This window comes from Aulostomus chinensis, chromosome 6, assembly GCF_037954235.1.
Source record: "Aulostomus chinensis isolate RoL2024-O1b breed Wild chromosome 6, RoL_Achi_v1.0, whole genome shotgun sequence".
In the NCBI taxonomy this organism is placed as follows: Eukaryota; Metazoa; Chordata; class Actinopteri; order Syngnathiformes; family Aulostomidae; genus Aulostomus; species Aulostomus chinensis.
In genome coordinates this window covers 10,882,760-10,909,406 of record NC_141325.1, presented here as the reverse complement: position 1 = coordinate 10,909,406, position 26,647 = coordinate 10,882,760, and the positions used below count along the sequence as shown (strand labels likewise).

At 42.3% G+C, this 26,647-nt stretch overlaps 3 protein-coding genes across 4 annotated transcripts; all 3 read right to left on the bottom strand.

Moving 5' to 3' along the window:
• Window positions 1–724: 724 nt before the first annotated feature.
• gadd45ga (growth arrest and DNA-damage-inducible, gamma a) lies at window positions 725–2,332 on the bottom strand. Its single transcript, XM_086205334.1, has 4 exons — window positions 2,209–2,332; window positions 2,011–2,112; window positions 1,687–1,897; window positions 725–1,529 (listed from the first exon to the last, which is right to left on the bottom strand). The coding sequence occupies exons 1-4, from the start codon at window positions 2,259–2,261 to the stop codon at window positions 1,416–1,418; spliced, it is 480 nt and encodes a 159-aa protein (XP_086061460.1). The 5' UTR covers window positions 2,262–2,332; the 3' UTR covers window positions 725–1,415.
• A 2,587-nt stretch (window positions 2,333–4,919) lies between these two features.
• On the bottom strand, window positions 4,920–11,235 carry creb3l3l (cAMP responsive element binding protein 3-like 3 like). Its single transcript, XM_086206413.1, has 10 exons — window positions 11,098–11,235; window positions 9,928–10,068; window positions 9,250–9,649; window positions 9,003–9,112; window positions 8,517–8,609; window positions 8,181–8,287; window positions 6,971–7,039; window positions 6,799–6,883; window positions 6,616–6,709; window positions 4,920–6,453 (listed from the first exon to the last, which is right to left on the bottom strand). The coding sequence occupies exons 2-10, from the start codon at window positions 10,066–10,068 to the stop codon at window positions 6,041–6,043; spliced, it is 1,512 nt and encodes a 503-aa protein (XP_086062539.1). The 5' UTR covers window positions 11,098–11,235; the 3' UTR covers window positions 4,920–6,040.
• Window positions 11,236–12,037: 802 nt separating this feature from the next.
• nim1ka (NIM1 serine/threonine protein kinase a) lies at window positions 12,038–25,875 on the bottom strand. Of its 2 annotated transcripts, XM_086206414.1 has the most exons (7): window positions 25,719–25,875; window positions 17,673–18,192; window positions 16,544–16,912; window positions 16,112–16,224; window positions 14,605–14,726; window positions 14,334–14,480; window positions 12,039–13,873 (listed from the first exon to the last, which is right to left on the bottom strand). In XM_086206414.1, exons 3-7 carry the CDS (start codon window positions 16,852–16,854, stop codon window positions 13,115–13,117), a joined length of 1,452 nt encoding a protein of 483 aa, XP_086062540.1. In that variant the 5' UTR covers window positions 16,855–16,912; window positions 17,673–18,192; window positions 25,719–25,875; the 3' UTR covers window positions 12,039–13,114. The 2 variants fall into 2 exon arrangements, with proteins under 2 accessions (XP_086062541.1, XP_086062540.1); XM_086206415.1 differs by lacking the exons at window positions 17,673–18,192; window positions 25,719–25,875 and having other exon boundaries at window positions 12,038–13,873; window positions 16,544–16,884.
• Window positions 25,876–26,647: the final 772 nt, after the last annotated feature.

Below are 26,647 nucleotides of genomic sequence, written 5' to 3'. Positions count from 1 at the left end.
GCTTTCCTGTCAGCTTCAGCTCTGAATCGACCACAACACATTTCCCCTACCTGCCACTGATGATCTAACTGACCCTTTTTTGTGCTGCAGTTCAGCTTTAACTGATTGCCCGTGCTTTTACGTGCGCGTGTCAACGGAAGTGCAAAAAAAAAAGAGGTAACATCTTGTAAATGTGTGAATTTTGCAAGCTATTCCAGGTTTTATTCATGCAAATCAATTTCCCAGTATTTCTACTATGTAACCTCTCAGAAATGCTGCAATACAAAAAAATGGCAAACTGACTCAATACAGCCTCCGAATTCCACTTGGATGCACAAAACCCCAACTTAACACAGCACCCACTGACACACAGACCCCCATAGTCCCAGCTGTGAGTGCAGAGAAAACAAAAGAAAGCTCTCTCTCTACAGCAGCCCCCCCCCCCCCCCCCCCCCGCCTCAGCCCTGTTCCTGGCTGTGGTGATTGTGCAAGCTGTCACACAAGGCAGCTGGTCTATCATAAACGGGAAAAGGTCGGTACCCGGAAAGAGCACATGTCACAAGCGTCACAGTATCATCATACTTCCCTCCCTACTCTCTCTTTCTTGTAGCCACCCAATCATTCTGATCTTCCACCGGCCACCCACGTGTTGTTCTTCTCTGGTGCTGCTGATGATGCAAGACGCTCTTCCCACTCTCTGCTAACCTCGTGTTTGATGAGTAAAAGTACAAAGAAGAATTCTGACAAAGAGAAGAAGTTTGATTTCAAATATTTATTCACAAAAAAAACATTTTTTTTTTTGTAAATGATTCAAATAAATATTGCATTGCTTTGTCTGCATATATATAAAAAAAAGGTGATAGTCCGTAAAAATGTGCTCAAATCAGGATTTGCAAGCAAAAAAATCTCCATGAGCCTCCTGATAGCTGCACTGGAAAAGAAAAGTCCACATATTTTCAGATTCTCTCTTCAGGAACAGCATCTGTCTTATTCCCCTCTGATGATTATCAGCATCCTCCACACACCCAGAAGTCCATTTCTTGCACAGTCTCTCTCCACGTGAACCTTCTTTGCCGTTCCTCTTATGCATCACTAAGAATCTCTTCCTGCATTGTGCAGCACAGTCCAACTCCTCAGTGTCCATCAGGCTGTCTGACCAGTCCTCACATACACGTGACCCCGGCCTCACTTGCCCTCTGAACTTGGACCCTTCCTCAGGGTAATCCAGAGCAGTGCTGACCCAGAATGCACTGGAAGGGTGTGCTCTTGCAGGAGGGGTAGGGGGTGGGGGTGGGAGTCAAAGCCACCGCCTCTTAATCCAAATGGGCCAAAAAAGGCTTGACACCCCCAGCTGAAGCCAAACTTCTTGACTTTCTCTTCTTTTTCTTCTTCTTCATCATCATTATCAAGTGAAGCATTTTCAGACGAATATCTCATCAGCGCTCAGGGAGTGTGATGGTGGGCACCCAGTCATACACACTGCGGCTCTCCTGGCAGAACAGACTCAGCTTGTCCAGAGAGGGATCTTTCCATGGATTTGCACTGGGGCTCTAAAATAGAGAGAGAGAGAAAAAAAACACATGGCGAGTCAGAACCCCTGTATCCCATATACAACAAACAGGCAGTGACTTGTGCGCAGAAAACGCAGACGGAGGAGTGATGCATGCGTGATTCACTCCAGACAAGAGGCGTGCTCCCGGAACATACCGTGACGAGAATGCAGTGCGCGTCCTTGGGCTCGCCGGTCTCGTCTGCGCCCACGAGGTCAGCCAGACGCTCGATATCGTTGACGCGGACAACATTGATGTCATTATCGAAGCAAAAAGCCTGGATGAGAGTGAAGTGGATCTGGAGAGCGATGTCACACTCGTATTCCTCATCGGTGGCGAGGACGCAGAATGCCACGCTGTCTGGGTCGCTGTGAGGAAGGAAGAAGTGGACGGCGGTTAGACAGTATTCACACGAGATGCTCGAAATGACGTAAATGTCATATGCAATAAATTAACAACGTAAAAAAGATAAAATACTTACACATTCATGACTTTAGCGGACTCATAAACTCCGACTGTCAGGTAGTCCTGCTTCTTAGCAGCGACCAGCAGCCCCTCCAGGTCTGCGCCTGCACTTTGCACCCTTCACAAAAGGAAAACACGCATCATGAGAACACTGTACTCATTTTTGTTAAAGAAAAATAAAGAACCGGATGTCCATCTGTGTTGAAATATTTACCTATCAGTGTTTTCCATTGCGCTCTCCTGTCCGTGGATCTCTTCAAGAGTCATAGTTATAATCCAAACGCGATCGGGGATTTGCAGCGAGCAGTTACGAGGTTGTGTGGTTGTCTGAATCGTCTGTTGCGTTATTCTGAGCTAGGAACAGACTGTGGGAGGTTTTATAGCGGGTCAGCGTGGATTCTCGGCAAGGGGCGGTCTTTTCCGTTCCTTCTCTCTACCATTGGCTCACAGCAGCCGGGGTGAGGAAAGCAAAAGTCCCCCGGCAGTTACACTCAGCTTGTTGACAAACCCACGTGGGGGCAAGATTACACACTTTCAAGAACCCCCCCCCCCCCCCCCTCCTACATTCACCCACCTACCACCGACTCCCCCTTATCTTGCACATCCAACATCATCACAATGTGCAAAAACTAAAAGTCCGGTACACGATGGAAGAGATCCAAGAGTCAGTGCGCAGACACATTTGAAGCCACCGGCTTCAATCATAACACACATGGAAGCATGTTGACCCACATTTAGAGTGCACTTAATGCATTTATGTCTTTATTTATGTAGCGGTACTGTTTCCAGAATAAACTACGTAGAAGATCTTAATTGATCTATAAACTGTCATTGCTGATGCCTGGTGGGCGCCGGTTCACCGGTTTACTTAATCACAGGGACGTTTCGTCTCATCTTTGCGTTGTGGTTAATTACTACATCAATTGATAAAGTCTATTCGATACATTTATCTGATCGTAAGCCCACGGGTGACTTTGCATCATGGAATCAGAGGTGAAAAAATATAACTGGTAATCGGACTGGACTTTCCCAATCCGGGGGAATCACTGGTGGCGTTAGGCTATTTATTCTCCTTCCAACTTTCCCCGTCGTCGAGCTTTCCCTCGTGCTCGATAAACAACTTGTTTGGTGGTGCACCTGCATGCGCGTTCACGCCGCCAGCCTGTTATTCAACGTGCTGCAGTGTTTACCCGCAAAGGAAATCTCCCCTGACCCGAATAGGGCGAGATTTCCTCCGTGTTCTCATTGAGGAGTGACCCAACAGCTTGTTCCCGGCACACGCCGGTCATTGTTCGTCCATTGAAAAGGAGGCTTTTAATTGGAGGTCTGTGTTGACACGTGTTGCCCCCCCCCCCAAAAAAAAAAGACAAAAAAGGAGACTTTTACATTCATTACTCACGCCCTGCACCTGTCCTCAGGGTTTTCCTCTATACTTGTGTGTGTGTGTGTGTGTGTGTGTGTGCGTGTGTGTGCGTGTAGATGTATACACTTTTTATATCTCAGATTCATGCCCCGCGGCAAATGAGCATGAGCCATTCCCGCAAGTCGCCGCGTGCCGAAGTCAGTGGTCTTTTGTGTCTAATTTACCTCACCAGCATGTTGTAGGTGTTTACACTCAACACCACCGCTGTTCCAGACAGATGCCGACGTCTCGGCGTGTTTAGTCACCGGTCGTCTCAGTCTAGAAAAGAAAAAAAAATACTACTTCAGGTTGTAATATGAACGAGTGACCTGATAAAAACAAATGGAACTAAAATACACAGATGGAACTTAAACCCCTGTGGTCACTAGGTACAGTGTCTGGCAACATAAGATGAGAACTTCAAAAAAAAATACTGCACAACGTGTTTAATCACCTTTAGTGTCCAATAACCCACTGACATTTATTTATATGCAAATCTTGATTGACGACCTTTAACCTAATCTACATCAGTTTCGGTGCTGATGAACGTTGATGAGGGAGACAACCCTGGTCTAACATCGCCGCCTGCTGGTCGGTGACAGTGTGACCTTTCCCCCACACCGACTAGTCTGAGCATGTTGTGAAGCACATGACTCATCATTCTAACCTCACGCTCGTGACTCATCCGCTATTATCCCCCTCTCCAGCTGAGGTAATGTCTGAAGTCACACAAATATTGTTCACCAGACATTAAAGAGCAGTGTGCAAAAAACAAAAAAACACAAAAAATTAAAAAAAAGACAAAATGTAAGAGAAGATGTGGAGTTTATAGTAGAAATGATCGTCTTTCTGCAAACAACCCGAGATGTATGATTCAACGATTCTGTCACATTGTGAGTTCATGTACATCTCTCTGGACGTGTCCTCCCAAGCTGCTGGGAACTGGTGACTTTTCCAGCTCCGAGTGCAGTAAGCAGTTCAGCTGAGGTCGGGAAATCACGGGCTGGTTGTGAAAATCCCATCGGAGGATGCATTACAACCGCCTGTCCTGACGTTACCTTCAGCTGGGCACGGAAGGCTCGGAAACCGGCGTGATCAGAGCGAGCTGTACACCAAGTTCCGGTGTGTGAACCAAAATGTCACTTTAGGAAGACCAAAAGATGAAGAATGATGTAAAAGCTAATTCACAAGGCATCATTAAGATTATTCCTCCTTTTATTGACGCGGATAAAGTTGCACGAATGTATCAGTTGGACCTTTACCGCTACTTCTACTTGTTCATCATTTCTTTGTTCTGTTGCAGTCGTATAGTAGCGTTTAAGTTGCAGTCGCGTGCTTATGTCTCTTCCTTCACGTGTTTTAGTTTAAAACTGCACGAGGATTTTCCTCCGGGGATGATAAAGATTTAATAAAATGAACATTATCCTAATTGCCACATGTGACATCTCGGTTTGCATTTGCATGATTAGGATTAACTTGCATTAAAAAAAAAGACTCTGAAGAACCACTCTAATGTATAAAAAGTTTAATATCATAGATGTCCAGACACGTCTTATACATAAAGAGTTCCAATGTACAGAAAAAGCTACAATCATGTAAGCTTATTTACATTCCATTATTGGACGATGTCACTTGCCAGTGCATTGTTTATAACATTTAAAATCTCATTGACTGTTGATTATACCAACAACAACAACAACAACAAAAAAAAGCAGTTCCGACACCATTTACACTTGCTTATTAATAACAGTAATAGAGGAAATACATTTTAAAAAAAATGCTTCACTGACGATACAGGTCATTACATTTCAGAGTATATATATTTGTGTATATTCATATTACTGCAACACATTTTACTGAGCAAATATATCGAGACCCTTATTTGTGTGCACCAAGGGTATTTCAGACATGTATATAAAGGTAGAAACTGTCCCATTAGCAGTGAAAAGAAGGGTTGGGGGGGTCGACTGAGGTCAGCTAACAATGGTTCAGTGTCCTCCATTTTTTTTCTTGTTTTGCTGTACAACATAAAAACAAAGCATTCCATGGATGCCCTTGTTACAAGGGAAATACTAACAAACTTTACAAGTCTTCTAAATGGCCAAATGTCCTGCAATGGCTATAGCGTTACGGTGGTCACATGACCACTTTGATCAAGCTTCATGAGAGTCAAGCAGCCTTTTTCTTCTACGACACAATGGATGCTGAGTTTTCACTTTGGAACTATTAATCATTATTAACATCATTATCACCTAGGCCAGAGAGAAACTGCGCTCTTCTCGTTATCGGATGATTAACAACATCAAGTAATACCTCACTCAATTCGTCCCCAATTTTCTTGCGATGGCAACAGCAAATTTGCGACTAGGTAGTGGCCAGAATAAGTTCATGCATGTATGGAACTGATCTCTGCACAGTCCTGTTCTTTAGGTAGTTCAATTCTGAAAGAGAGAGAGGGAGCGAAATCCCAGAGAGCAGTTCTTTCTACCACGTGACAAGGAATTCAGGGCAAAGTGCAAGTAAATGAACAGTAGTACAACCGAAAGCTGTTAAATTCCCTTCCTCTTCCCTTTAGCTTCCCTATTTATATAATAAAGTAGGAATATGGCTCCCTCTGCTGGCTACACTGATACACATCACCCTACTACATCTCATCGACACGGTGCTGCTGTAATATGACAGATGGAGGATTCCTGTCTATCCAGTTATCCTTAGACCCTGTGACATCATATGCCACAGCTGATGGCACTGCAGAATCGAGGGGTCCTTCCTGTAAAGCTCCGCCTCCTCCACCGCCAGCAGTCCCCAGCTTCATCTCTGCAGCTTGTGAGGGACTGGCGAAATCTGCTGAGGAGTTGCTGTTGACACCCGTTTCTGAGTCAGGCTTCTCCACCCTCTCGTAGTCAGGAGTGTGATTTTTCTGACCGCCAGCAAAGATGGCTTTAACCTTCTCTACTTCTGCTTGGGGTACCAGGAGAATTTCCTCCTCCTCAGGCTCGAAGTAGGTCAGTGCATCCGTGCTCTCCAGTGGCAGTGAGCGTAACGTCCGGGAGATGACTGGGATAGGCCACAAAAAAATAAGCATTAGGAAAGCTGAGAGTAGCAGCTGTGCAAACCAAAAATTAAAGAAAAATAAATAACCTATTGAGGTGAGGCAATGTGGTGTATGCTCCTGGTACACAATAAAACACACAAGCCCTCAGCAATAAAGACACTTACTGGAGGAGGGCGTGTACACCTCCTTCTGCTCTGTCTTGCTGCCAAATGGATTGACTGACGGGAAGATGATGAGGCAGAAAGAGAGCAGGAACACCTAGAGGGCAACAGCAAGGAGGCCGTGAGGAGAAAATCGCCAGGAAATAAAAGGGAACTTGATGATAGGACGCGAAAAAGTCCTCGTACCATAACACAAGTGCTAGTTGTGCTAGCCTTCATAGTTGACATCTTCACTATGCCCTGGAGCTTCTTTAGCTGCTCGATCAATGACCTGAAAGAAGACAAATCAATGTCACTGGATTCAGATAGTTGAGTATGTTGTGTGTTGGAGCGGAGATCCATGTGTCAGAGTTCTTACATGTTCTGTTTCTGAAGCATGTGGACCTTCTTCTGGAGTTCCAGGTTATGTGCGGTACACATGGCAACCCTGCAGGCGGAAGGCACCGTTTCATTGGTAAGAACATTTGTCCAAACAAACACAGAATACAGGAGTGGGATGAAATATACATCACAATACCATACTGCTACCCTGGCAGCAAAATGGGAATGCTTTTATTCACAATAGCCTGACTGAGCCTTACATTTTTGGCATGTTGCTATTGCGGGTATCTCAGATGAGACTTTGCTCACTTTTGGCAGATGATTTCCTACTAGATGTCGAATTTTGTTACACAACAATCCAGTGAATAAAATACACAATTCCTAAGTTTGACAGTTGTCAAGCAACTGGGGACGAGGCTGATTGGATTCTCTAAATTGACCGTTGGTATGGATGTGAGTGTGAATGGTTGTTCGTCTCTCTATGTCGGCCCTGCGATGGACTGGCGACCTGTCCGGGCTGAACCCTGCCTCTCGCCCGTTGACGCTGGGATAGACTCCAGCCTCCCAGTGACCCTTAATGTGTAGGAATAAGCGGAAGATGACGATGGATCGCTGTAAAATTATATATACCTATTATTACTGAAAAGAAAAACAAAATTTTGAACGATACTACAGTTTAAAGTAATAGAAAAGGCTCTAGTTTAGTAAAATAGATTTTTGTTTCAACAATTTATTAAAGAAAAACATTGGTATTATTTAATTTAGTAAAATAATGTTATATCAAAAACTTACTCAAGAAATTTTTTTGTACTTCTTTAATAATAAAAGTGTATGTTTTGAGTTGGAAAAAACACACATTTCAAAATTATCTGTAATCTGTGGGCATTATTTCTTGATAACCAAGCAAGCGGACTCATGATACCATTAGTTTATTATGTCTGTTATGTCATTATTGTATTCTTGTACCCAATAATCGCAACATGACGTCAACAAATATTGCATCACTAGAATTTGTTTTCCATTTCTGCTTCACAGATATGGTGATGAACAGTCTTGCAATATAATGATTATCACGAGCAAAGAATTCACTGTGACTGTCACCCCCCCATTTGAATAAATGACATCATCAAACATAAAAAAAAAGGCGCGCTCAGAAGGGTTGATAAAGGTAGTAAAAGACAGCTAGGAAAAGTTCTGCCTTTGATGAGTCGAGTTTACAGGAAAGACGACGACCCGCTTCGTCTCACCTGTTTTCCAGTCCATCAACGTACACCTTCTTCTTCTTGCGGCTCTCCTGAGCAGACTGTTTGTTCCTGATCTTCCTCCTGACTCTCTTCAGGGTTCTTTCCTCCGCCTGTTAAACGGAGAGGATGCTTTCATCAGAATGAAGACATGACAGGTGACAACACAAGGATAAGAGCTACACGGCAGAAAGACCAGGCGAGCATTCAGGATCACTGTTGCGTGAATGAACAACAACTCCCCCTGACGAGGCTCATTACTGTGGATGATTGCAGTACGTGAAAGAAGCGACTCAGTGCAAAGACAGCGGATGTAAATAGAGATTTTCCTGCATCGGTTACCTTGGTGAGGGGCATGTGTGTGGGAATAGTCGCTCCCTCCTTCGCTAGAAGTCGCTTTTCCTCTTCAGAGAGCATGATCTCTTTAAACTGGAACTGAAAGAAAGAAAAGTTTTTTCTTTTACATTGTATTGGTTTGATTGCTTAAATTATGTTTGACAATCAATGCTATTTTGCTGATATGCCAATGTTGATATATGTTTCAACTAAGTTTATATGATATTCGCATTTTGTATGTACTGAAAAAGGCATGCAAATGTAATGAATATGAGCCCAATTTTCATTCTTTTCAAAAACTCTTGGAAAGACTCATCAATCATATATTTAGCGTTTCCACATAATTAATGATAAGGGAATAAGACCAAAACTGGGCAGATAGAGATATCAGTCATTTGATTGATAGAAATATTCAAAAATTACCAAAATCTTCTAATACCGATAACATGCTGATGTGTATGCCGATAACTTGGTGGAATCAAATGAACACACCTGCTCTGTTTTGTCGGGCTGCATCATATCCAGTGCGGAGTCCTCGATGGCCAAAGTGCAGGGCAGCTCGCTTGTGATGTCATTCTCCATCTGCTCACTCACCAGGTCATCTGAAAACAATGATTAGACACATTTATGTTAAACCTCACACCTTCTAACTGTACAAGTAAAGCACATCCATGTATTCAGAAGAGATTTAGGAGAGGAGAGTGGTAAAATATTCAAGCCTATAGATGACTAAACGTACCCAGGTCGATGAAGACGTCTGTGTCTGGCTTCTCTGCTCTCACACTCTGCAGGATCTCCATGTCTCGGTAGCCACTCTGCAGGAGAGAGTAGCTGTGATCGGCCTGAACCGTTAAGGCCTCCAGACTCTCTGTCTGCAGCTCTCCAGCAACCGGGGCAGGGTCAGGGTACAATGGGCTGGACTGGGAGTAGCTGGGACTGGGCATGACGTCGCTATCACTGCCTTGGGGACTTGGGCATCCCAGAGGGTTGCTGTTCACAACTCCACCGCCGGTGCTGCTGTCATCAGAGATGCCGCTGTCGCTGCCAAGGGGAGAATGGGAGGGACAGATGGCCAATGTGCTGTCCTCGTCTTCCAGCAAGCTGGACAGAAAGTCTTCAGTGTCCATGCCTGTGAGCATCTGAGAAAAAAAGACAGCGGGAACTTATATTTTTAGCTGCTCCATCATCTTATATATGCTGTATTTTCGTGTTTAAACAAAGCACATATTGAAATTGGTGACAAAGCAACGGAAAGATTATAAATCTAAACTGTGGTGGAATTCTGAGTAATCAAGAAGGACAAGCTGGTCAAATGTTGTTCAAAATGCCATTTTCAGCATTCTTTTGTCTGACGTGACAAATAAATGCATTAGAACCAACAAGTTTTTCTCTCAACAAATGCACTCTTTAGTCTTACATATTGTTCAGACAGCCAAGACTCGATGAGCCCACTGCCATCAGGGAAGAGGGGCTCAGCAGATCCTTCCTGTCCGTCATGGAACAGCAGCCCCAAAAGGTCTGTTCCATCCATGTCTGATATCTCCTCCGTGACTGACATCTGCAGTGACATACAGACTTGACGTTTGGATTGTGCAACTGTTAAATTGAACAATAATATGCATATATTTGTTTAGGTTTATTGCTATTTTGAGGAATTCATTGCAGAATGTATAAAAATGGAAATATCGTATAAACTTATTCTTAATTCAAATATGTTTGACAAATGTAAACACTGATTATCATCTAGAATTTGTGAAAAAAAAATCTGATATTTTCAAGTAAGTGCTACATGAACCTGAGGTATATTAAAAAGATTCTGTAATTTCATGAAACCTTCTGTCCTTTTACATCAACACCTTCTACTTATGCAGCATCAACAATTACACTCCATGGAAAACACAAATTTAGTAAAAGATTTAAAATAGAAATCGTGTCTCTTGGGATGTCAGGGACGTTATTTAATCCCAAGAACCACGTCAAACTTTCACGAACCTTTCAAGTACATCTTTCACACTTCCGCCCTCGTGGGTTAATAACACGTAAACTAACGCGCCATGTAAACACCTACGTATTGCATCATCGCCACGCTCCCACCATGACCTCATCCTGTTTAGAGCCCCGCCCCCACATGCCTTTGTCACGAGATCTGAATGCAACATCAGATGTCAAAACAAATAAAAGAGCTACAAGACGCAGAGAGAACCTGTGCTGTTTGGTGTGCAGAGTTAAACGTAGCAACAGAGGCGAAGTCCGGCTGCGAGCTGTCTGCAGCGTCCAGCACGGTAACACTTACTGTCTTGCAATTGCAGCATTTAGGGCAATAAATAAATAAATAAATGACATGACCTAGTTACAGTAGCGAGCACCTCTAAAATTATTCACCTTCTTTTTTTTTTAAATATTGAAAGCAAAACATGTCATGGAATAATGACTTCCACGAGCTCACACAATAGGCCGCCACTGACGAGCTAATTGGCCTGATAACCCCGTCATGATCCCCCATTACCAAGAGGGCGTGGACCACCCTCGACATGAATAAAAGCACTGGAAATGACTTTACGGGGCTAATGACGTTGTTTTTTCTTACCGTAAGATGACAGTAGAAAAAATACCAGTCGAGTGAGCAGCTCCGTGTGTCTCTGTGTTTCCCTATTCAGCGTTTCTGTCAGCGGCTAACGTTACTGCCCCCCCGACACAGCGTTTCCTGGTGAAACCACCTTCCAACAAGGCAAAAAATGCGTCATCACGTAAAGGAGAAGCTGAGGACGTAGGAGCTCAGTACGTAGCCTCCTTTTGGGTCCTTCTGGGATTTGTAGTTCTTTACCACATAAGTACTCATTTTCAGCCGTCTATTCTGCACAGAAAATGCTTGCACAAAAAATGAAATAACTTTATAGCTTGTTTTCAGCGGAGATTTTCTGTTTGTCATGATTAATCTCACATTTGGTCAGACATGAATTCAACACCGAGTTTCCGTATAGCAGTGTTACAATAGTCAAACAGCCGTTTTCCTCTTGCTTAGGAAGAAAAAGTTGTTGCAGCTGGACAGATTTTTCTCAATTTCACAAGCTGATCTTTAATGAGGCTTGTGATTATTGTGCCACCCAGTGGCTACAGGTAGTAATCTCGATGCAACACACATTTGAATTAGATCAAAATTAGTGTGGTCTTCAAATGATTTACAGTCAATTGATGTGTTCTCCATCCCTATTTACTGGATATAGGAAGTGATATTTGCACCACTGTACACATATTTGTTTGCTTCTTTAAGGAAAATACAGTCAGGATGCTGTAGGGAACAGCCTCACATGCAGACGTGCGCATCCCTGTGCACGGGCCCACCCATCTCTGCTTGCAACTGTTCAGTGCAATGCCATAAATCTGCTGGCAATATTGTTGTGGCTGCAGCTTACATTCAAAATTGTATTTTTAACACAGCATATGTTATGGCAACTGAAAGACAGATCAACATGAAGTAAGAAAAAATAAACATTTTAATGATCACACATGGTGGACAAAATCATTCATCATATATATATATATATTTTTGTGAGTGTGTCACCTGAAAAGGGAAACACTGCCCAAAACAGAGAAACACATTTATATTAAATTCATTTTAATCAGTATATGATCATGAACATGGCATCAGATAATTAAAAAAACAAACAACTGATGACTGATAATCTGGTAGTGATGTTGATATTAGTAGCTTGATCCTTGACTGACTTTTTTAGGCCACATGGAAAAATGTGAGGGTGGCACAGTGGTGCAGTGGTCAGCACTGTTGCCTCACAGCAAGAAGGTTCAGGGTTTGAGCCCCAGTTTGAGCACGGGGTCTGTCTGCGTGGAGTCTGCATGTTCTCCCTGTGTGGGTTCTCTCTGGTACTCCAGCTTCCTCCACAGTCCAAAGACATCAAGAGGGGACGAGGCTGATTGATACTCTAAATTGACTGTAGGTGTGACTGTGAGTGTGAATGGTTGTCTGTCTATGTGTGTTGGCCCTGTGATGGACTGGTGACCTGTCCAGGGTGAACCTCGCCTCTCCTCCAAAGGCTGCTGGGATAGACTCCAGCCCCCTGTGACCCTTGACAGGATAAGCGGTAGAAGATGGATGGATGGAAAAATGTGAGGTCACATGGGTCAACCTTTCTAACAGCAGGAACATCTCATAGAGATACAGCAGACAAGGAGGTAAAGCCTCTATGCATGACATCACAATGCTAAAGCATTATTCTGAGAACAGCCTGCGTGATTTCTGATTTGTAAAAATGCTACATTGATTTTAAGGTGTATTTGAGTTACGGCACAATGGAACGTGGAGTCAACCCCCCCAAAAAGTTATATATGCCATCTTAGTGTTTACTTCCCACTCATGAGGATTGCATGTCCATGTCAAAGGAGGAGATGATTTGAATTCACTTGCAGCAACATTCTCACAGAGACTAATTTTACTTGCTAGAAGAAAGATACTCAAGTAAGAAATCTCTTAACTGAGAGGGTTAACATCTCGTGATTTTTATTTATACTGCTGGACTGAAAAGCACTTAATTTCTGGTGAAATCCATGCGGCCTCATTCCAGACTACAGTCTATTTTAGCATTTTGTCACAGAATGACACAGAGTTTGGATGTGTGCCGTAAACTACGGTACACCTTCAGACGTTCCTTTTTACTTGTTGTTGCAGGTCCAACTATCTGCGTGGTGACAGGCATGCTCTCTGCAGCCCGTTTCTTGTGAGCGCGGTGCAGCAGGATTCTGTAGATCCCCGTGATTGAGCTCCTGCAATCTTTGCCATGGTTGTTCAAGATGTGTTCAGAGGTGATTCCGAGTGTCTCCAAGGCTACTTTTACCTCCCTCTCCTCCATTCCTAGATCAGATGGATCTCCCTCTGCTAGGTGGGATGGGTCCAGTTTAAAAGGTTCCATAGCGCGCGGGAAGTCTACAGGAAGCAGCCATTCACAGCCAATCATCTGTTCTACTGTACAGCGGTCCGCCGGGATGGGCTGGAGGATTCCCCTGATCAGCCTCTGACATGCCTCTGGCACCCAGGAGGGTAGAGTGTAGGCCCCTTCCAGGATGCATCTCTTCAGCTTGGCTACAGTTTCTGCTCTGAACGGCATGGTGCCTGTCACCATAAAGAACAGCATGACTCCCAAGGCCCACACGTCCACAAAGATGCCAACATAGTGTTCATCCCGAAAGAGCTCGGGAGCAGCGTAAGGCGGGGAGCCACAGAACGTGTTGAGTGTCTCGTCACGCCGGCTCAACGTGCTAAAACCAAAGTCACCCACTTTGACACAAGAACTGCTGGTGTAGAAGACGTTCTCTGCCTTCAGGTCACGGTGAATGATGTGGTTTTCATGCTGTGGTAGAAGAAATAGAAACTGGATTATTGAGGCATCCAACGGGAACAAATGTATTTAATTTGTTCTTACAGGGAGAATGACTGAAAATTTTATTTTTCGGTGAACTATCCCTTTATTTGCACGTTTATTCAACAATTATACGATCAGTATTAAGCTTGATGCTAATGCAAAGATAAAGATGAGTGATAAATTTGCTTCTTGGCAGCTTTACTGAATGTTACACCTGATTATCCAGTCATGCTCAGTGGTGTATACGTAAATTCTGAGCAGGCCCAGTTGATCCTGGGATGATAGAGGAAGGGTTCATGGTTGGGGCTCAGGTGACAGCAGCTTAAGTCACAACGATTGCACAACTGGCTCGTGTTTCAGTAGGAACCGGGTCAGGAACCCCTGAAGAGTGATGATGTCATAGCAGGATGTGCTCAGACAGTCCTTGGAACACCCTGAATGCACTGACCATGTGCTTTACAGCAGAGACGATCTGAGCAAAGATGATTTTGCTATCAGTGTCACTAAGTTTCCCTTCAGTGGTTATTTTGGTGTAGAGCTCCCCTCCACCTGCGTACTCCATCACCAGGTGTAACCGTGACAGTGTTTCCACCACCTAAAAATGTAGAAATACAGATGACCAGAATGTTCGGATTCATTAATAGGATGCAGATGAGATGAGAGCAGCTTGGAAAGCCTCTTGATGATAAAGCGCATGAACCAATATGAGAGAGTCAAACCTCATAGAGGCGTATGATGTTGGGGTGGTGTAGTTTCTCCATGCTTGAGATTTCTCTGGACAAAAGTCTTTGGGTCTTTTGATCCAGCTTAGTTTTGTCAAGGATCTTTATGGCCACTTTGTCTGGTGTTGCAGAAACAGAAGACAGAGGTCAATGATCAGTAACACGTAAAACCCCAAAATACAGATAACATTTGCACAGATGAGTCACTTCAGATAAAGCATGTGTAGAACACATTGGTTTCAGCATCAGCAATGGAACAAACTTTTATTTTAAACATCAGTGTTGGCTGAGGATCTCACATTGATTAAAATAACCAATAAAATGTATGAAATGTTTCACATAATTTTGGTATCTGTGACTGGAGGAGTAAAAAAAATGTCTGAAAAGAACCCCTGAAGAGACTGTGCCTGAGGTTCTGATTTTAACAGTGCGATGGAAGATTATCCGTCCTCGGAAAATAATTTTGATTCTGTTCTTGGGGGGGGGGGGGGGGGGGGGGGGGGGGGTCAATTGTCAATTTTAACAGGAAATTTGTTTTATTAAGTGAAGGAAAATTGCTCATATTCTATAATACTGCAACAGGCCGGATCAGATTGAAAGACTAATCATGTCTGGAACACATGGTGCTGGATAAGCTGCAATATCCTGGAATTAAATCAAATGTACCATCTCTAAAAACATGTGAGGAGGAACATATAGCGCAAGTGGCAAATTATACATTATATTGAGGTGAACATATATCAAATTTATACATATGATATTGTAACTGTATTCCCTTAAATGATTTATGCAGAGGAGGAAAAAAGGCCTCGGGTAACCGGATACAGAAATGAAGTTAAGAGGCAAACTGTTGTTGGGATATCTAATTGTGCATCAGTATGCATTATTCAGACCGGTGGCGTTTGGCTCCCCTCAGCTGTGACATAGCTTTCAATAGGAGCATTCAAAATGCATCACAGCTCATATTGTTATCAGAGGACTAGATGACCCCACTTATATACACAGACACACGCAGGTATGTTTACTGCATGTCCACACACATAAGCCCACGTACGCACGCACACACACACACCTGCAAAATGATACAGACAGCTGACAGAAATCGAATGCATCTAATGACATACTCTTAATGTGTGTGTGTATGCATGTCTCTCTCTTTAGCCTTTGATGAGGCATGCAGCAATTTCAGCCGTCGCTAAGGAAATGAGATCTCTAATCAATCCATCTGTTCAAGGGCAGCAGACAGTCTGTCTTTGTGGCTGAATCAGCCCCCCCCCCCCCCCCCCCCCCCGCACCATACTGCCTTTTTAGTGAAATGCTACATAAGGACAAATTTGGTGGTGGTGCAGCCCTTTGATGTGAACAGTTCACCAGCCAAATTATCACTTAGGTCTAATAAAGAGGCTATTGGGCAGTGAGCGAATGAGATGAATGGATTCTAGGATCAGATGCTCTTGTGCATGTGCACCATTGCATTTCACTGACGAACGCCAGTGTCTCTTACCTTTGGTGAGTGCATGAATTCCCAGCTTCACATGGGAGAAATTACCACAGCCGATCTCTCCTCGAATTTTGTAAAAGCCGATTCTTCTGCCCACCGCAAGCTCACGGACCACCCTGCCACCAGAATGCATGAGATTTAGTTAAAAGATATGTAGGGTCAAGAGAAAATTACCACTGTTGATACTTTCCTGGAGTCTAAAACTAATAAATGACTCCAGGAAAAAAACAGTTTTCTGAAGTTACATAAATCAGTAATAGCTGCATGGGTTACCTAAATATGTACTGATGGGATCAAATAACATAATAATGCTCCAGAAATTAGATGATGATTAGATTAGTGACGTAAAGAGAGGGCGCCTAATTCCGAGCTTTGTCTAAGGAGACTTTGACCACATCTTATATCCAGGCGATAACTTCACATCTTCAGCCATACCTTTCATCCTGGCACATATCCAGGTTCAGTCTCTCCAGTGGTGTGAGGCGGCGGATGGTAGCTCCCTCATCATCGGTATTGATGTCGGAGCTGTCTTGCCGGCTCCAGCGTGAATACCTCTGAACACCAGTAATTCCAGCTGTGCCTCCGATAGATCCTCCAGCAGAATCTCCATTAGATTCCACAGTCTCTGCACCAGAAACTGAGCTGCTCCCGGCTGTGCCTGCTGCCCCCGTCCCCTTCGAGCCTGCTGTCCCGGCCCCGGTTCCAGCCCCATCTGGGCTGCTCTCGGAGGGGCAGACAGCAGTCATCCTGCAAGGGACACCCAGGGTGGAGTGGGCTTAGCTCATGTCTGGGAGGGGTGGGGGACTGCAGCAAAGGAAGAAAAAAAATCTTGTTAGAGTTTTATTGTATTATGTTGTATTTTTTCACAGCCATCGAAAACTGTGGATGATGCACAATGATTAGCTTTGTCCCCAAATCTCTATGCCTTTAACTAAAACATATAATAATGGTATAATAACGAATGACGATAATTAATATAATAATGAATAAAGATATAAGAACAGATAATTGCATCAAAACACAAGCACAGCACACACACAATAACTAGGGCTGCAAAATTAATTGAAACTAAATGCAGGAAGATGCAACATTTCTTCAAGGCTACACGTGTGCCAAAATACCATTTCAAATGAAACGTTGTGTTGCTGCAGAGATGTCCTTCCCTCACATTATCCACCAAGACATTAGAAAATATCTTTGTTTAATTCAAATCTTAATAAAAAAAAAAAAAAAAAAAAATCACACCATAAATACTTTCATGGGTTTTGCGAGAAAAGGAGAATAATGATGTGAAAAATTATCACTGGACAGTTTTAACTGCAATACCGGTCAAAAGAATCCCAATTGGATATTTTTGTCAAACAGCATTCTGTCCTAACTGTAATTCCCATGAAGTGTAAATGGAAAATATTTAAATAGCTTGCAACCAAATTTCCCACCATTGTCATGTCACGTTGAGAACTCAACTTTCATTACAAAAGACAACTAAACAAAAAAAACAAACAAAAAAAAACAAACTGTCAAACTGGTACAGATATTGTGTAAAAATATAAGAAAGATTTACCTCCAGTTATATGAGTCATTAAGAGGATGAATCCATTCGGCGTCCTTACTCAAACATCATTGTTCAAAAAAACAAAACAAAACAAAACAAACTCATGTAAAATAAGCTTGTATTTTAACCAAGCAGGTTAGAAGTTCGAGGCCATGGATCTGAGCACATGCTGCCTCCAGACCCTCAGAAATCTGCTGCAGCTGGGATGGATCGTCAGGGCCAGTTTGTCATCTGAATTTTGAAGCCGTTGTAATCTTGTTAATTAGCTTCAACAACAGACAAACTTAGCTTTTCCTTATTTGAAGCTACGGCTGAAAAGCTGGTGATGAGCTAGACCGTGAGTCTTGTTCACTCCAGTCTCCTACAGTAGAGGTCCACAGAGCTTTAACAGGCTCACGCGAGTCTCCAAGGTTTAAATAGGACACAGGTTGAGGAGGAGGAGGGAAGAAGAGCAGGGCTGGGGGGGGGGGGGGGGTTTAGAGGAAAGAGCTTGAACAGATGATGGTGTCAGGGTGCAGCCATTTATGATCTGAAATGAAACACAAGACAGAAACAAAAGTAAATGTCAATAATTCTCATGGGTGCACCAGAGTAGCAGCCACTGTCTTCACATTTGGTTTGTAGTCTAATCGTTAGGTGCAACAATTGTGCATTTTGGTATTTATTTAATTCTTCCGCCCTAAATGTCAGTTATTGTTCCCGTCTCAACATGTCCTGAGGTTGCTGGGACAGCCTAACTAAACAAATCACATGTCCTCATCACTTTCCAAACAAGACAAGACACAAGTAACCTCCTAATGTTCTACTGCAGAATATCAGCAATGTCCTTGTGAGTGTGTGGGTGTGTACATAAGAGTGTAATTAGGTGATAACTGTGTGGAATTGAGCTCTAACAATGTCCTCCGAGATGGAAAATAATGGGTCGAGTCATAGTGAACCCTGATTTTACCAAAATATTTACATATATGTTAACAATCTAGTTGAATAAAAGAAACCAGTTAGGGTTATTTACTTAAATACACGGTGTACAACGTGCGTTCATGTTCTTTCATTCAAACGCAGTTCATTTTAAGTCAAGACCACATTCACCAAATATTTAATTTAGCCCTGTTTGAGGGTAGTGCTAAATTCCCAGCTATCATTTTAGGCTTGTTTTGGTTCAAACTATATATGTATCTAAGGCTTTTCTCTAGAGGTTTGTGTACGGACCAGTGGGGTTGCAGTTACTGTAAGAGTCACAGAAATGGCAGGCTAGCGGGCAAGTAGTGGGAAATAGACGACTGAGAAGCAGAGGAAAGAAACACAGATTTAAGTTTGCACTGTTCAACTTACTGTTCCCTCATCTATCACTCAAAGCTTGTTTTCAAACAGTTTTTGGTTAAATATCTGAAATAATATCTTTGGCAAACACAAGCTTAAAAACATGTTAACTTTTTTTTCTATCACACAAAAAACACAAGCAAAGGCTGGTTCTCCAGGCTTAAATGTAATCAAAAATGGCAGTCCCTTATGGTTAAATGAAATTTCAAAAGTTGTTGAGGACATTAAACATAATCATGACATTATGTGTCCAAGATGTAGTTTGTTCATTACCTCTCATTAGCTTTTTACCTCTATCAATTCCACTTATTCTACAATAAACATAACGTTGGTGTTCATTGGTAAAAATTGTGGTGTATTACTCTTGTATTTTAGCAAATTTCTGCAATAATTTATAATATAATGTAAAAAAAAAAATCTCATTGCCTTTTGGTAGAGGGAGACCATGGCGATGCTAACATCCAGGTTCACCTTGGACTTCCTCTACCAAAAGGCAATGAGATTTTACAAGTTATCTTTGCTGGCTCTGGTCTTTTCCTGGGAGTTCTTGACAGCTGCAATGTGTTAGCTTCTAAAAAGCAAACAAGAGCAACATGCTTCAAAATATAACTGTCTGCTCAATGCAGTAAAGATCCTACAGAGGGGCACTGTTGCTAACTGAATGCATGGTGAGAGTGGAAATGTAAAAGTAATAAAATGATTTCAGTTCTCTTTGTTCACACCTACAGTCCCTGAGCCTTCAAACACCTTCCTGCCTATCTGCAATGACTATCTGATTGATCTCAGGGAACCTAAAAGGACTTGCTAAGAGAGGAGAGGCCTCCATTTTACAGCACAAAGCAGCTGGCCCTGAATACCGCTCTTTTATGTGTATCGATAAAAAGACTAAAGGATGCAGGAGATAGACACATCAATAAAGAGAGCACAGTAAGAGAAGCTCTGGGACAAGAAATAAGGAAATTGAATTGTCTATCATCTTATTATTGCATTTAATAAACATTAATAGTTGACTCATTTACAGCTATATTAAAAAGCTTGGGGATTTTTAAGTACCTAACTGGGTCTGCAGATAATTTCTACAAGTGGGGACGAGTATCCCTACAGAGGGCCTGTAGATGAGTATAGTTACCCAGACTGCTTTGCTTCCACTGAATAAAAGATCTACTTGGTTGCTTGGTGATGGACACTGACAGAGTGTTTGTTTGTCCCTTTTTCAGGCTGAGGATTAGCCATCGACTGTTATGGAGCGTCAAGAAAGAGAGCACACAGTGCAGTGTTTGCAGTTCTGCTTTCAACTGGAGAGTACCCTGTTAAATAAGCGCCCCAGCAGAATGAGGGATTTATACCCACCAGCACATGCATACAAATACAGACCATCAGTGGAAGAATTACATCTCGTAAAAATATACTGCCTGGCTCATACCTGTGGAATAAATCAAGCAGTGAGACCACTCGCAACGTCATTTCAGTATTTGGAAGCTCTAAGGCTTTAAATATTGAAGTTAATGATAGCAGAGATGGTGTTAAAGGTTAAATTTCAGCTTGCTGTTTCGTTTATTCAACTCACAATTACAGGGACGTTAAATAAAAATGTATATTTTGCCTTTCAACTACTCACAAAATAGCTGTCTGGAGCTTACAAATACATAATTCTTCACTGAGTCATTTCTTGTGACTCCTAAATAAAGAACCAATAATGTACCTAGCTTGAAGCGAATGGCGGCTGACTACCAACAAAAGGAAAACGGCCCAAAAACATCAGTTTACAAACTGTCAGGCACTTGATGTGTTACGATTTCTTTTCAGTTCAAATCCAAGTGTTTGTGGATTACTGGGCATACGGGTAAATAAAGAAGACCTGGATTATTCCGGACAATGTGGTTGAGGGTTTGTAAACTGATGTTTATGGACAATTTTACTGTTGTTAGTGGTTGGAGGCCATGGGCCTTTAGCTTCAAGCTAAATATATGTGGCTGGCTCTTTGTGCATTCTGGAGTTACAAATAGGGGATGGAGCGGTAAAAAATGGGAGATCAAGATACCTATTAGTGAGTGCCCCAATCACTTTGGTTTATAGTATATTGTACTTACAAACAACAAGATTCATTCATACCAAAATTATTCATCAATGTCAACAATCAATATTCTGTATTATAAATCAGTATACAGTAGTTTAGGACTGTATATCATTCAACAATCTAATTTTCATACAGCGATAGAGTTAGAGTGCGGCACGGCGGTGCAGTGGTCAGCTCTGTCGCCTCACAGCAAGAAGGTTCCAGGTTCGAGTCCTGGCTCCAGCACGGGATCTTTCTGTGTGAGTCTCCATGTTCTCCCTGTTCCTGCGTGGGTTCTCTATGATACTCCAGCTTCCTCCCACAGTCCAAAGACATCAAGAGGGGACGAGGCTGATTGATACTCTAAATTGACCATAGGTATGAATGTGGGTGTGAATGGTTGTGGACTGGCGACCTGTCCAGGGTGAACCCCGCCTCTCGCCCGTTGACGCTGGGATAGGCTCCAGCCCCCTTGCGACCCTTAATGTAGGAATAAGCGGAAGGGGGCAGCATACTTGATGTTCTTTCATAAAACATCTTTCATCTTTCATCATCAATTAAAATCAATTTTAACAAGATGAAAACAAATCTTTTGTTTTTCGTTTTAAGCTCCTTTGAAACACTTAAAACTATTTATATCATGAAAATGTTAACCAACTAATGTTTTCACTTTGTTTGTTCACTTGATGCATTTCAACTTACACTTTTGTCTCAGCATGTTGCCATTTTTCCACTCAAAGCAATTTTACAACATAAATAATAAACCACAAACTGAAGATTTATTCCTAGCTAGTCAAGGCAATCCTTCCATACGTTATCGTATTGAAGCAATACCTAGTCACTGCATCCACCCAGTCTATAAAACTTTGTTGTTCCTGGTCCAAATTACCACCACCAATACATAATTTAAAAACTCTACACGAGAACACACACTGATGCTGGGAAGATTTCCTGAAAACTACTTCAGATACGCAAACAGCCTGCAGCATAAGCAGTTCCGCTTAGTACATGGGTCCTTACTCACCGCACACATTCAGTCTTTTGTCTGACGATCCTTTAGAGGAAGGAGGAGGGTTTGCCTCATAGCTGAAAAACACTGCTAGCATCAGCAGCAGCCCTCTTCACACACTTCAACAACGGAAAACACGAGTACCCGTCCACAGCAGCTGTGGATCAAGAATTAGTCAGTCTTTCCATCTACAGTCTGTACTTAGACAAGGTGAGAGGAGGGAGCAGCTGCTTCCCGCATTACCTGCTAAAAAAACCATCCATGTTCTTGGCCCTGTTTTGTCTTGCTTAACTGCTTTCCTCTCTCTCTCTCTCTCTCTCTCTCTGTCTCTCTCCCCCCATTGTATTAATTCCCTATATTTCACTGCTGTCATGCACTGAGGCACAAATGGGAGACATGCGCACCAGTGCACACACATTCACACAGCCTGTTCCTCAGACAGACACATGAATAAACGCACTCGTGTAAATACATACACAAAAGCGCTCGCACACAGACAGCAGGCTCTCTGCACACAAAGCTCCCCCGTGTGTTAATTGAGACGCGCGGTTGACAAGGATTAAGAGCTCAGCAGTGAAAGAGCTACAACAATGAAGACTACGGGCGCTAGGAGCGGCGAGGCAGACCCCTCTGGAATTCATAGAGCAAATAGTTCACATTTCCAAAAAAACAGACAAAATGACCTCCAAATCCTTTCTCCCTGACCGACAAGTACTCAAACGCTGACGTGAAGCCCTCTTCAACAACACCGACATCCTTGATATTGCAGACTGTAATGAATATTCTGTATGACATACGAATCAGAAATATGTTAATCGCCTGTTTTTAACTGTTGTATTGTTTTGTGATAGTTTGTTCTCAGCTGGTATATTATCTGTATTGTAACTGCTGTTTTGTAACAGTTGTTTTTTTTATATTCTACCTAGAGACAGCGGACGTGAATGAGCTATATAGAAAACTCTTGTCTAAGGATTTATCTCACACACATTCCCTGACAGACAAAAAAACAATACCTAAACTAGAAAAATATCAGCTGTATGTTATTCTCTTTATACCATAGTTTTCATGTGATGGTATGAAGACTCCCTCTCCTATTTTTGTAGGCCAACCCAGAAATTAACATTACCATGAGTTCCCTCATCAGAAAACCTGCGGGACTTTTGAACTGGATTTTGGATTATTGCTGAAAAATAAACTCTGTGGTAAGCATCACTAGACAATTTTTGTTTCCAATGAACATGACATTTATGATTGTAATAAATGCCGTCACCAGAAGTACGAATGTAACATTATGCTCATAATAAGTTACAAGGCATATGCATGAACTCTTCTGTAGTCTTTTTAACTATCTTTTTAAAGACAGTACCTTTGTGTGTACTATTTGCTGACATATTCTACATATTATCAATCAAAATTTCCAGGCTTTTAGCCAAAAACCCATTCAAAAATCCCACTGACCTTTAGACGAGGGAACCGGACATTCAACAATGCTAACTTAGTTCCGGGTGTTAGGGCTCATTCCTGCCCCACTCTATTACCTCCACTGTTTCCTGTTATTCCAAAGCCTGAGAGGGACAACACTCAGGATGTCTCTGAGGCCTTATCAAAGTTACCATGACACTGGTTGCAGGGAGGGAGAACAATAACATAACCATGCAGCAGACAAATACAGTAAATCCTGCATGTGTCAGTTCAACACTCTTTGGTCAGTTATTTCCTCATTGCTTTATAGATCCATTTGAATTTGTATGTTAAGCACTTCAAATAGGATTTTCCATCAAAGAAAAGGACACATGGAGAATAATGTTTCATGTGCTCTAACTGATTGACCATCAAAGGAATAAAAATCAAGAGCAAATTTCATTCAGGTGGAGATAAACGGATGGGCTATTTTTGCTTAAAATTATGGAAATGTATTCAGCTTGTAATCTAAGCCTCTGAGAAGACAGGTGATGATAAAAACATTTTTTTCGTAAATCACTGTTGTCTGGTTTGATTATTTGCATCATGTTGGGAGAAGACACTTAGATACGAAGCCATTCTAGAAGTTGACTAAAAAAACATACATCATGTCAAATCAATGTATATCTATACAGCTCTACTCCACCACACTCAATTCTTTTCAGTAGTTTAAGACATGTGGGTCTAAATGTATCCCCTCTTTCTTGGCAAACACTGTCAGCATAAAGTGTATAAATCAAAGAATACTGTGTATATAACAACCATAAACTGGGTGCTTCCTTTACTCATTAACCTGATGTATGTGATGTACAAGCAGGGCCACTACAGTCAGATTGTTGTGAGGAACAACTAGGATATCATGGATGCTGCACATGAAGGTGTATAAAAGACCACTAGATGCAAAAGTGCTGGATCCAAAACACTGTTAATTAGCTCCTGGCATCAGTTGGTCCGTCTGCTCCAAACAGCAAACGAAATCTGTCAGTCACAGTAAGCCCCCAGGACGGTAAGAGCTTGTGTGGTCTGGCATTAACTGCAAGGCAGGGGTGGAAAGTAACCAAGTAGGCTGCAAGCGCTGTACTTTATACAATTGTGAGGTATTTTAATTAAGTATTCCCATCTATGCTATTTTATATTTCTATTTCACTACATTGCAGAGGGTAATATTTTACTTTCTACACCACTACATTCTTGCGTTATGCTTTTAGAGTGGCACTATTAGCTCCAAGCTAAGAATACGTGGCTGGCTCTTTCTGCGTTATGGCGTTTACAAAGAGGTGATGACATCTGTCTTGAGGAGATTAAGACACCTATTCATAAAAACTTGAAAATACAGTTTTGGGTGAAGTATCGCGTTATGGCGAATATGTTACCCATGGATTACACCCAAGAATACATGGACTGCTACAGGATCAAACCAGTGGAATCCAACATACTTGACTTCTAATGTCTCACAGTAAGCAGCATTTAATCAAGGATACTGGTCAGATGTTAACTGCTGAAACCGATAATTGTTTTTTCTTCTTCATCTGTCCTCCCCCTTTTTTCCTCTTCTTCCTCCCCATTAATCATATTTATGACCCCCGAAATGTATCTAGTGTCCCAAACTAACTCAACCTCCAGCAACAACAGAAACATGCTGCGTTCACGCTGTTTCTTAGCTATTAATCATCTAATAATGAAACAGTCAGATGGAGCAAAACAACTTTAACTGATAGCCTATCGCTAAATAGTTCAATTACTTGAGGATTTTTCATGCAGTACTTTTACTTATAAATGGGTACTCCAAGATGTATTGGTACATCTATTCATCCAAACATCAGAGGTGACAGGTCCAGTCTCGCTGAGGACAAAAGGCTCAAAATAGTTACCCTCATCCTCGGAATTAAATTAACCGGCCACCATCATTACAAAAGCCCACTGCAAATGAATTGCAAAAAACGACACGGTCTCTAAAAAAAAAAGTCAGAGGTACAGTTAGAAGTTAGGCACAGCAATATATTGAAATAGTTCTATCTTGTAAAATATCCGTGTGCTCTTGACAACACGCGAGAAAGAGCATCACTAAACGGTCTTAATCAGCGTTCATTGACAGTCAACAGTTAACACCTCCTCCTCCTCTCAGCAGGCCATTCGCCTTGAGTCACCGCATTTCTCAAAACACTAGCAGCACAGGAAGGACAAAGACGACATTTATGCTCATTCTTACTTTGGTGGATATCTTCTGTAACCCCCTGGCGGATACATTTACTGACTTCCTAGTACAACCATCTTCCCGGGTGGCCGGTGACATTGAACGGTCTGATTCTCCGCAGTTGCTCCCCGCCGGCTGCGTCTCCTGTGAAGGGAAGGCGTTTGAGTGACAGGTCAAGCGGCGAATCATCGGCGGCCAAGGGAGGACCCTGGGTTGCTTTCATCCAATAGGAAGCGAGAAAACCCAGCTGAGCCGCAGGACACTAGTGGGACAACAGGAGCTGTCCACTAACCCGTAGCCTGTGCTAGTCACACGCCACGGTCTCTGGTCCGGTACAGGGTCAACATGGGGTCAGGACAACACCTGGAAGCAGTTCTCGGGGTGTGGCTTGGGATCTGCTTTTTCTGTGTAGTTTTTAGTGCTGAAACGTTAAAGATTGCTTCTAACACCTGTTTTGTTTTGTTTTGTTTTTTGCTGCATGATATCAAGAGTAAGAAAGATCTTTTTCTCTCTTCATAATTGATTTGTCTTAATAACTGTTGTGTCAAATTGTTTCCCTGTAGATGGGATTCCTTCACTTCAACCTGCACTCAACCTTAACCTTAATCCTACACCTAACCCATCTTAATCTGAGACCATTTTATACTAACTCTAATCAGTAATCTCAGTTGCATTGAACCTAACCACCCAACTGGGATGGTCCAACAGGGGGACGTAATCTGACGGAGCTGGACTCAGTTCTTAGGTTTTTTTTGTTGTTGGTTTTTTTTTTCTTTTAAGAGCCTTTACTTAACTCTTTTCAAACTGATATATTCTCAATCTTTAGTTAACTTTCTTCAAATTTAGCTAATTTTCCATCATTTTAATTGCTGCTATTTTTGTCTTTTGTTATCCCCGCTTCAATGTCAAATTTTGGAAATAAATAAATTTCAGAGGTCAACCTT

What these genes read in the sequence shown, in the direction of transcription:
- gadd45ga (XM_086205334.1), bottom strand. Translation starts at nt 2,261, where the DNA reads ATGACTCTTGAAGAGATCCACGGACAGGAGAGCGCAATGGAAAACACT. An exon ending in TCCGCTAAAGTCATGAATGT is followed by an intron (nt 1,898 to 2,010) that starts GTAAGTATTTTA and finishes CCTTCCTCACAG; the next exon opens with CGACCCAGACAGCGTGGCAT. An exon ending in CGCACTGCATTCTCGTCACG is followed by an intron (nt 1,530 to 1,686) that starts GTATGTTCCGGG and finishes TCTCTATTTTAG; the next exon opens with AGCCCCAGTGCAAATCCATG.
- creb3l3l (XM_086206413.1), bottom strand. Translation starts at nt 10,068, where the DNA reads ATGTCAGTCACGGAGGAGATATCAGACATGGATGGAACAGACCTTTTG. An exon ending in CAACTAGCACTTGTGTTATG is followed by an intron (nt 6,710 to 6,798) that starts GTACGAGGACTT and finishes GTTGCCCTCTAG; the next exon opens with GTGTTCCTGCTCTCTTTCTG. An exon ending in GGTGTACACGCCCTCCTCCA is followed by an intron (nt 6,454 to 6,615) that starts GTAAGTGTCTTT and finishes GGCCTATCCCAG; the next exon opens with TCATCTCCCGGACGTTACGC.
- nim1ka (XM_086206414.1), bottom strand. Translation starts at nt 16,854, where the DNA reads ATGACTGCTGTCTGCCCCTCCGAGAGCAGCCCAGATGGGGCTGGAACC. An exon ending in GATATGTGCCAGGATGAAAG is followed by an intron (nt 16,225 to 16,543) that starts GTATGGCTGAAG and finishes TTCTGGTGGCAG; the next exon opens with GGTGGTCCGTGAGCTTGCGG. An exon ending in ACATCATACGCCTCTATGAG is followed by an intron (nt 14,481 to 14,604) that starts GTTTGACTCTCT and finishes CTACATTTTTAG; the next exon opens with GTGGTGGAAACACTGTCACG.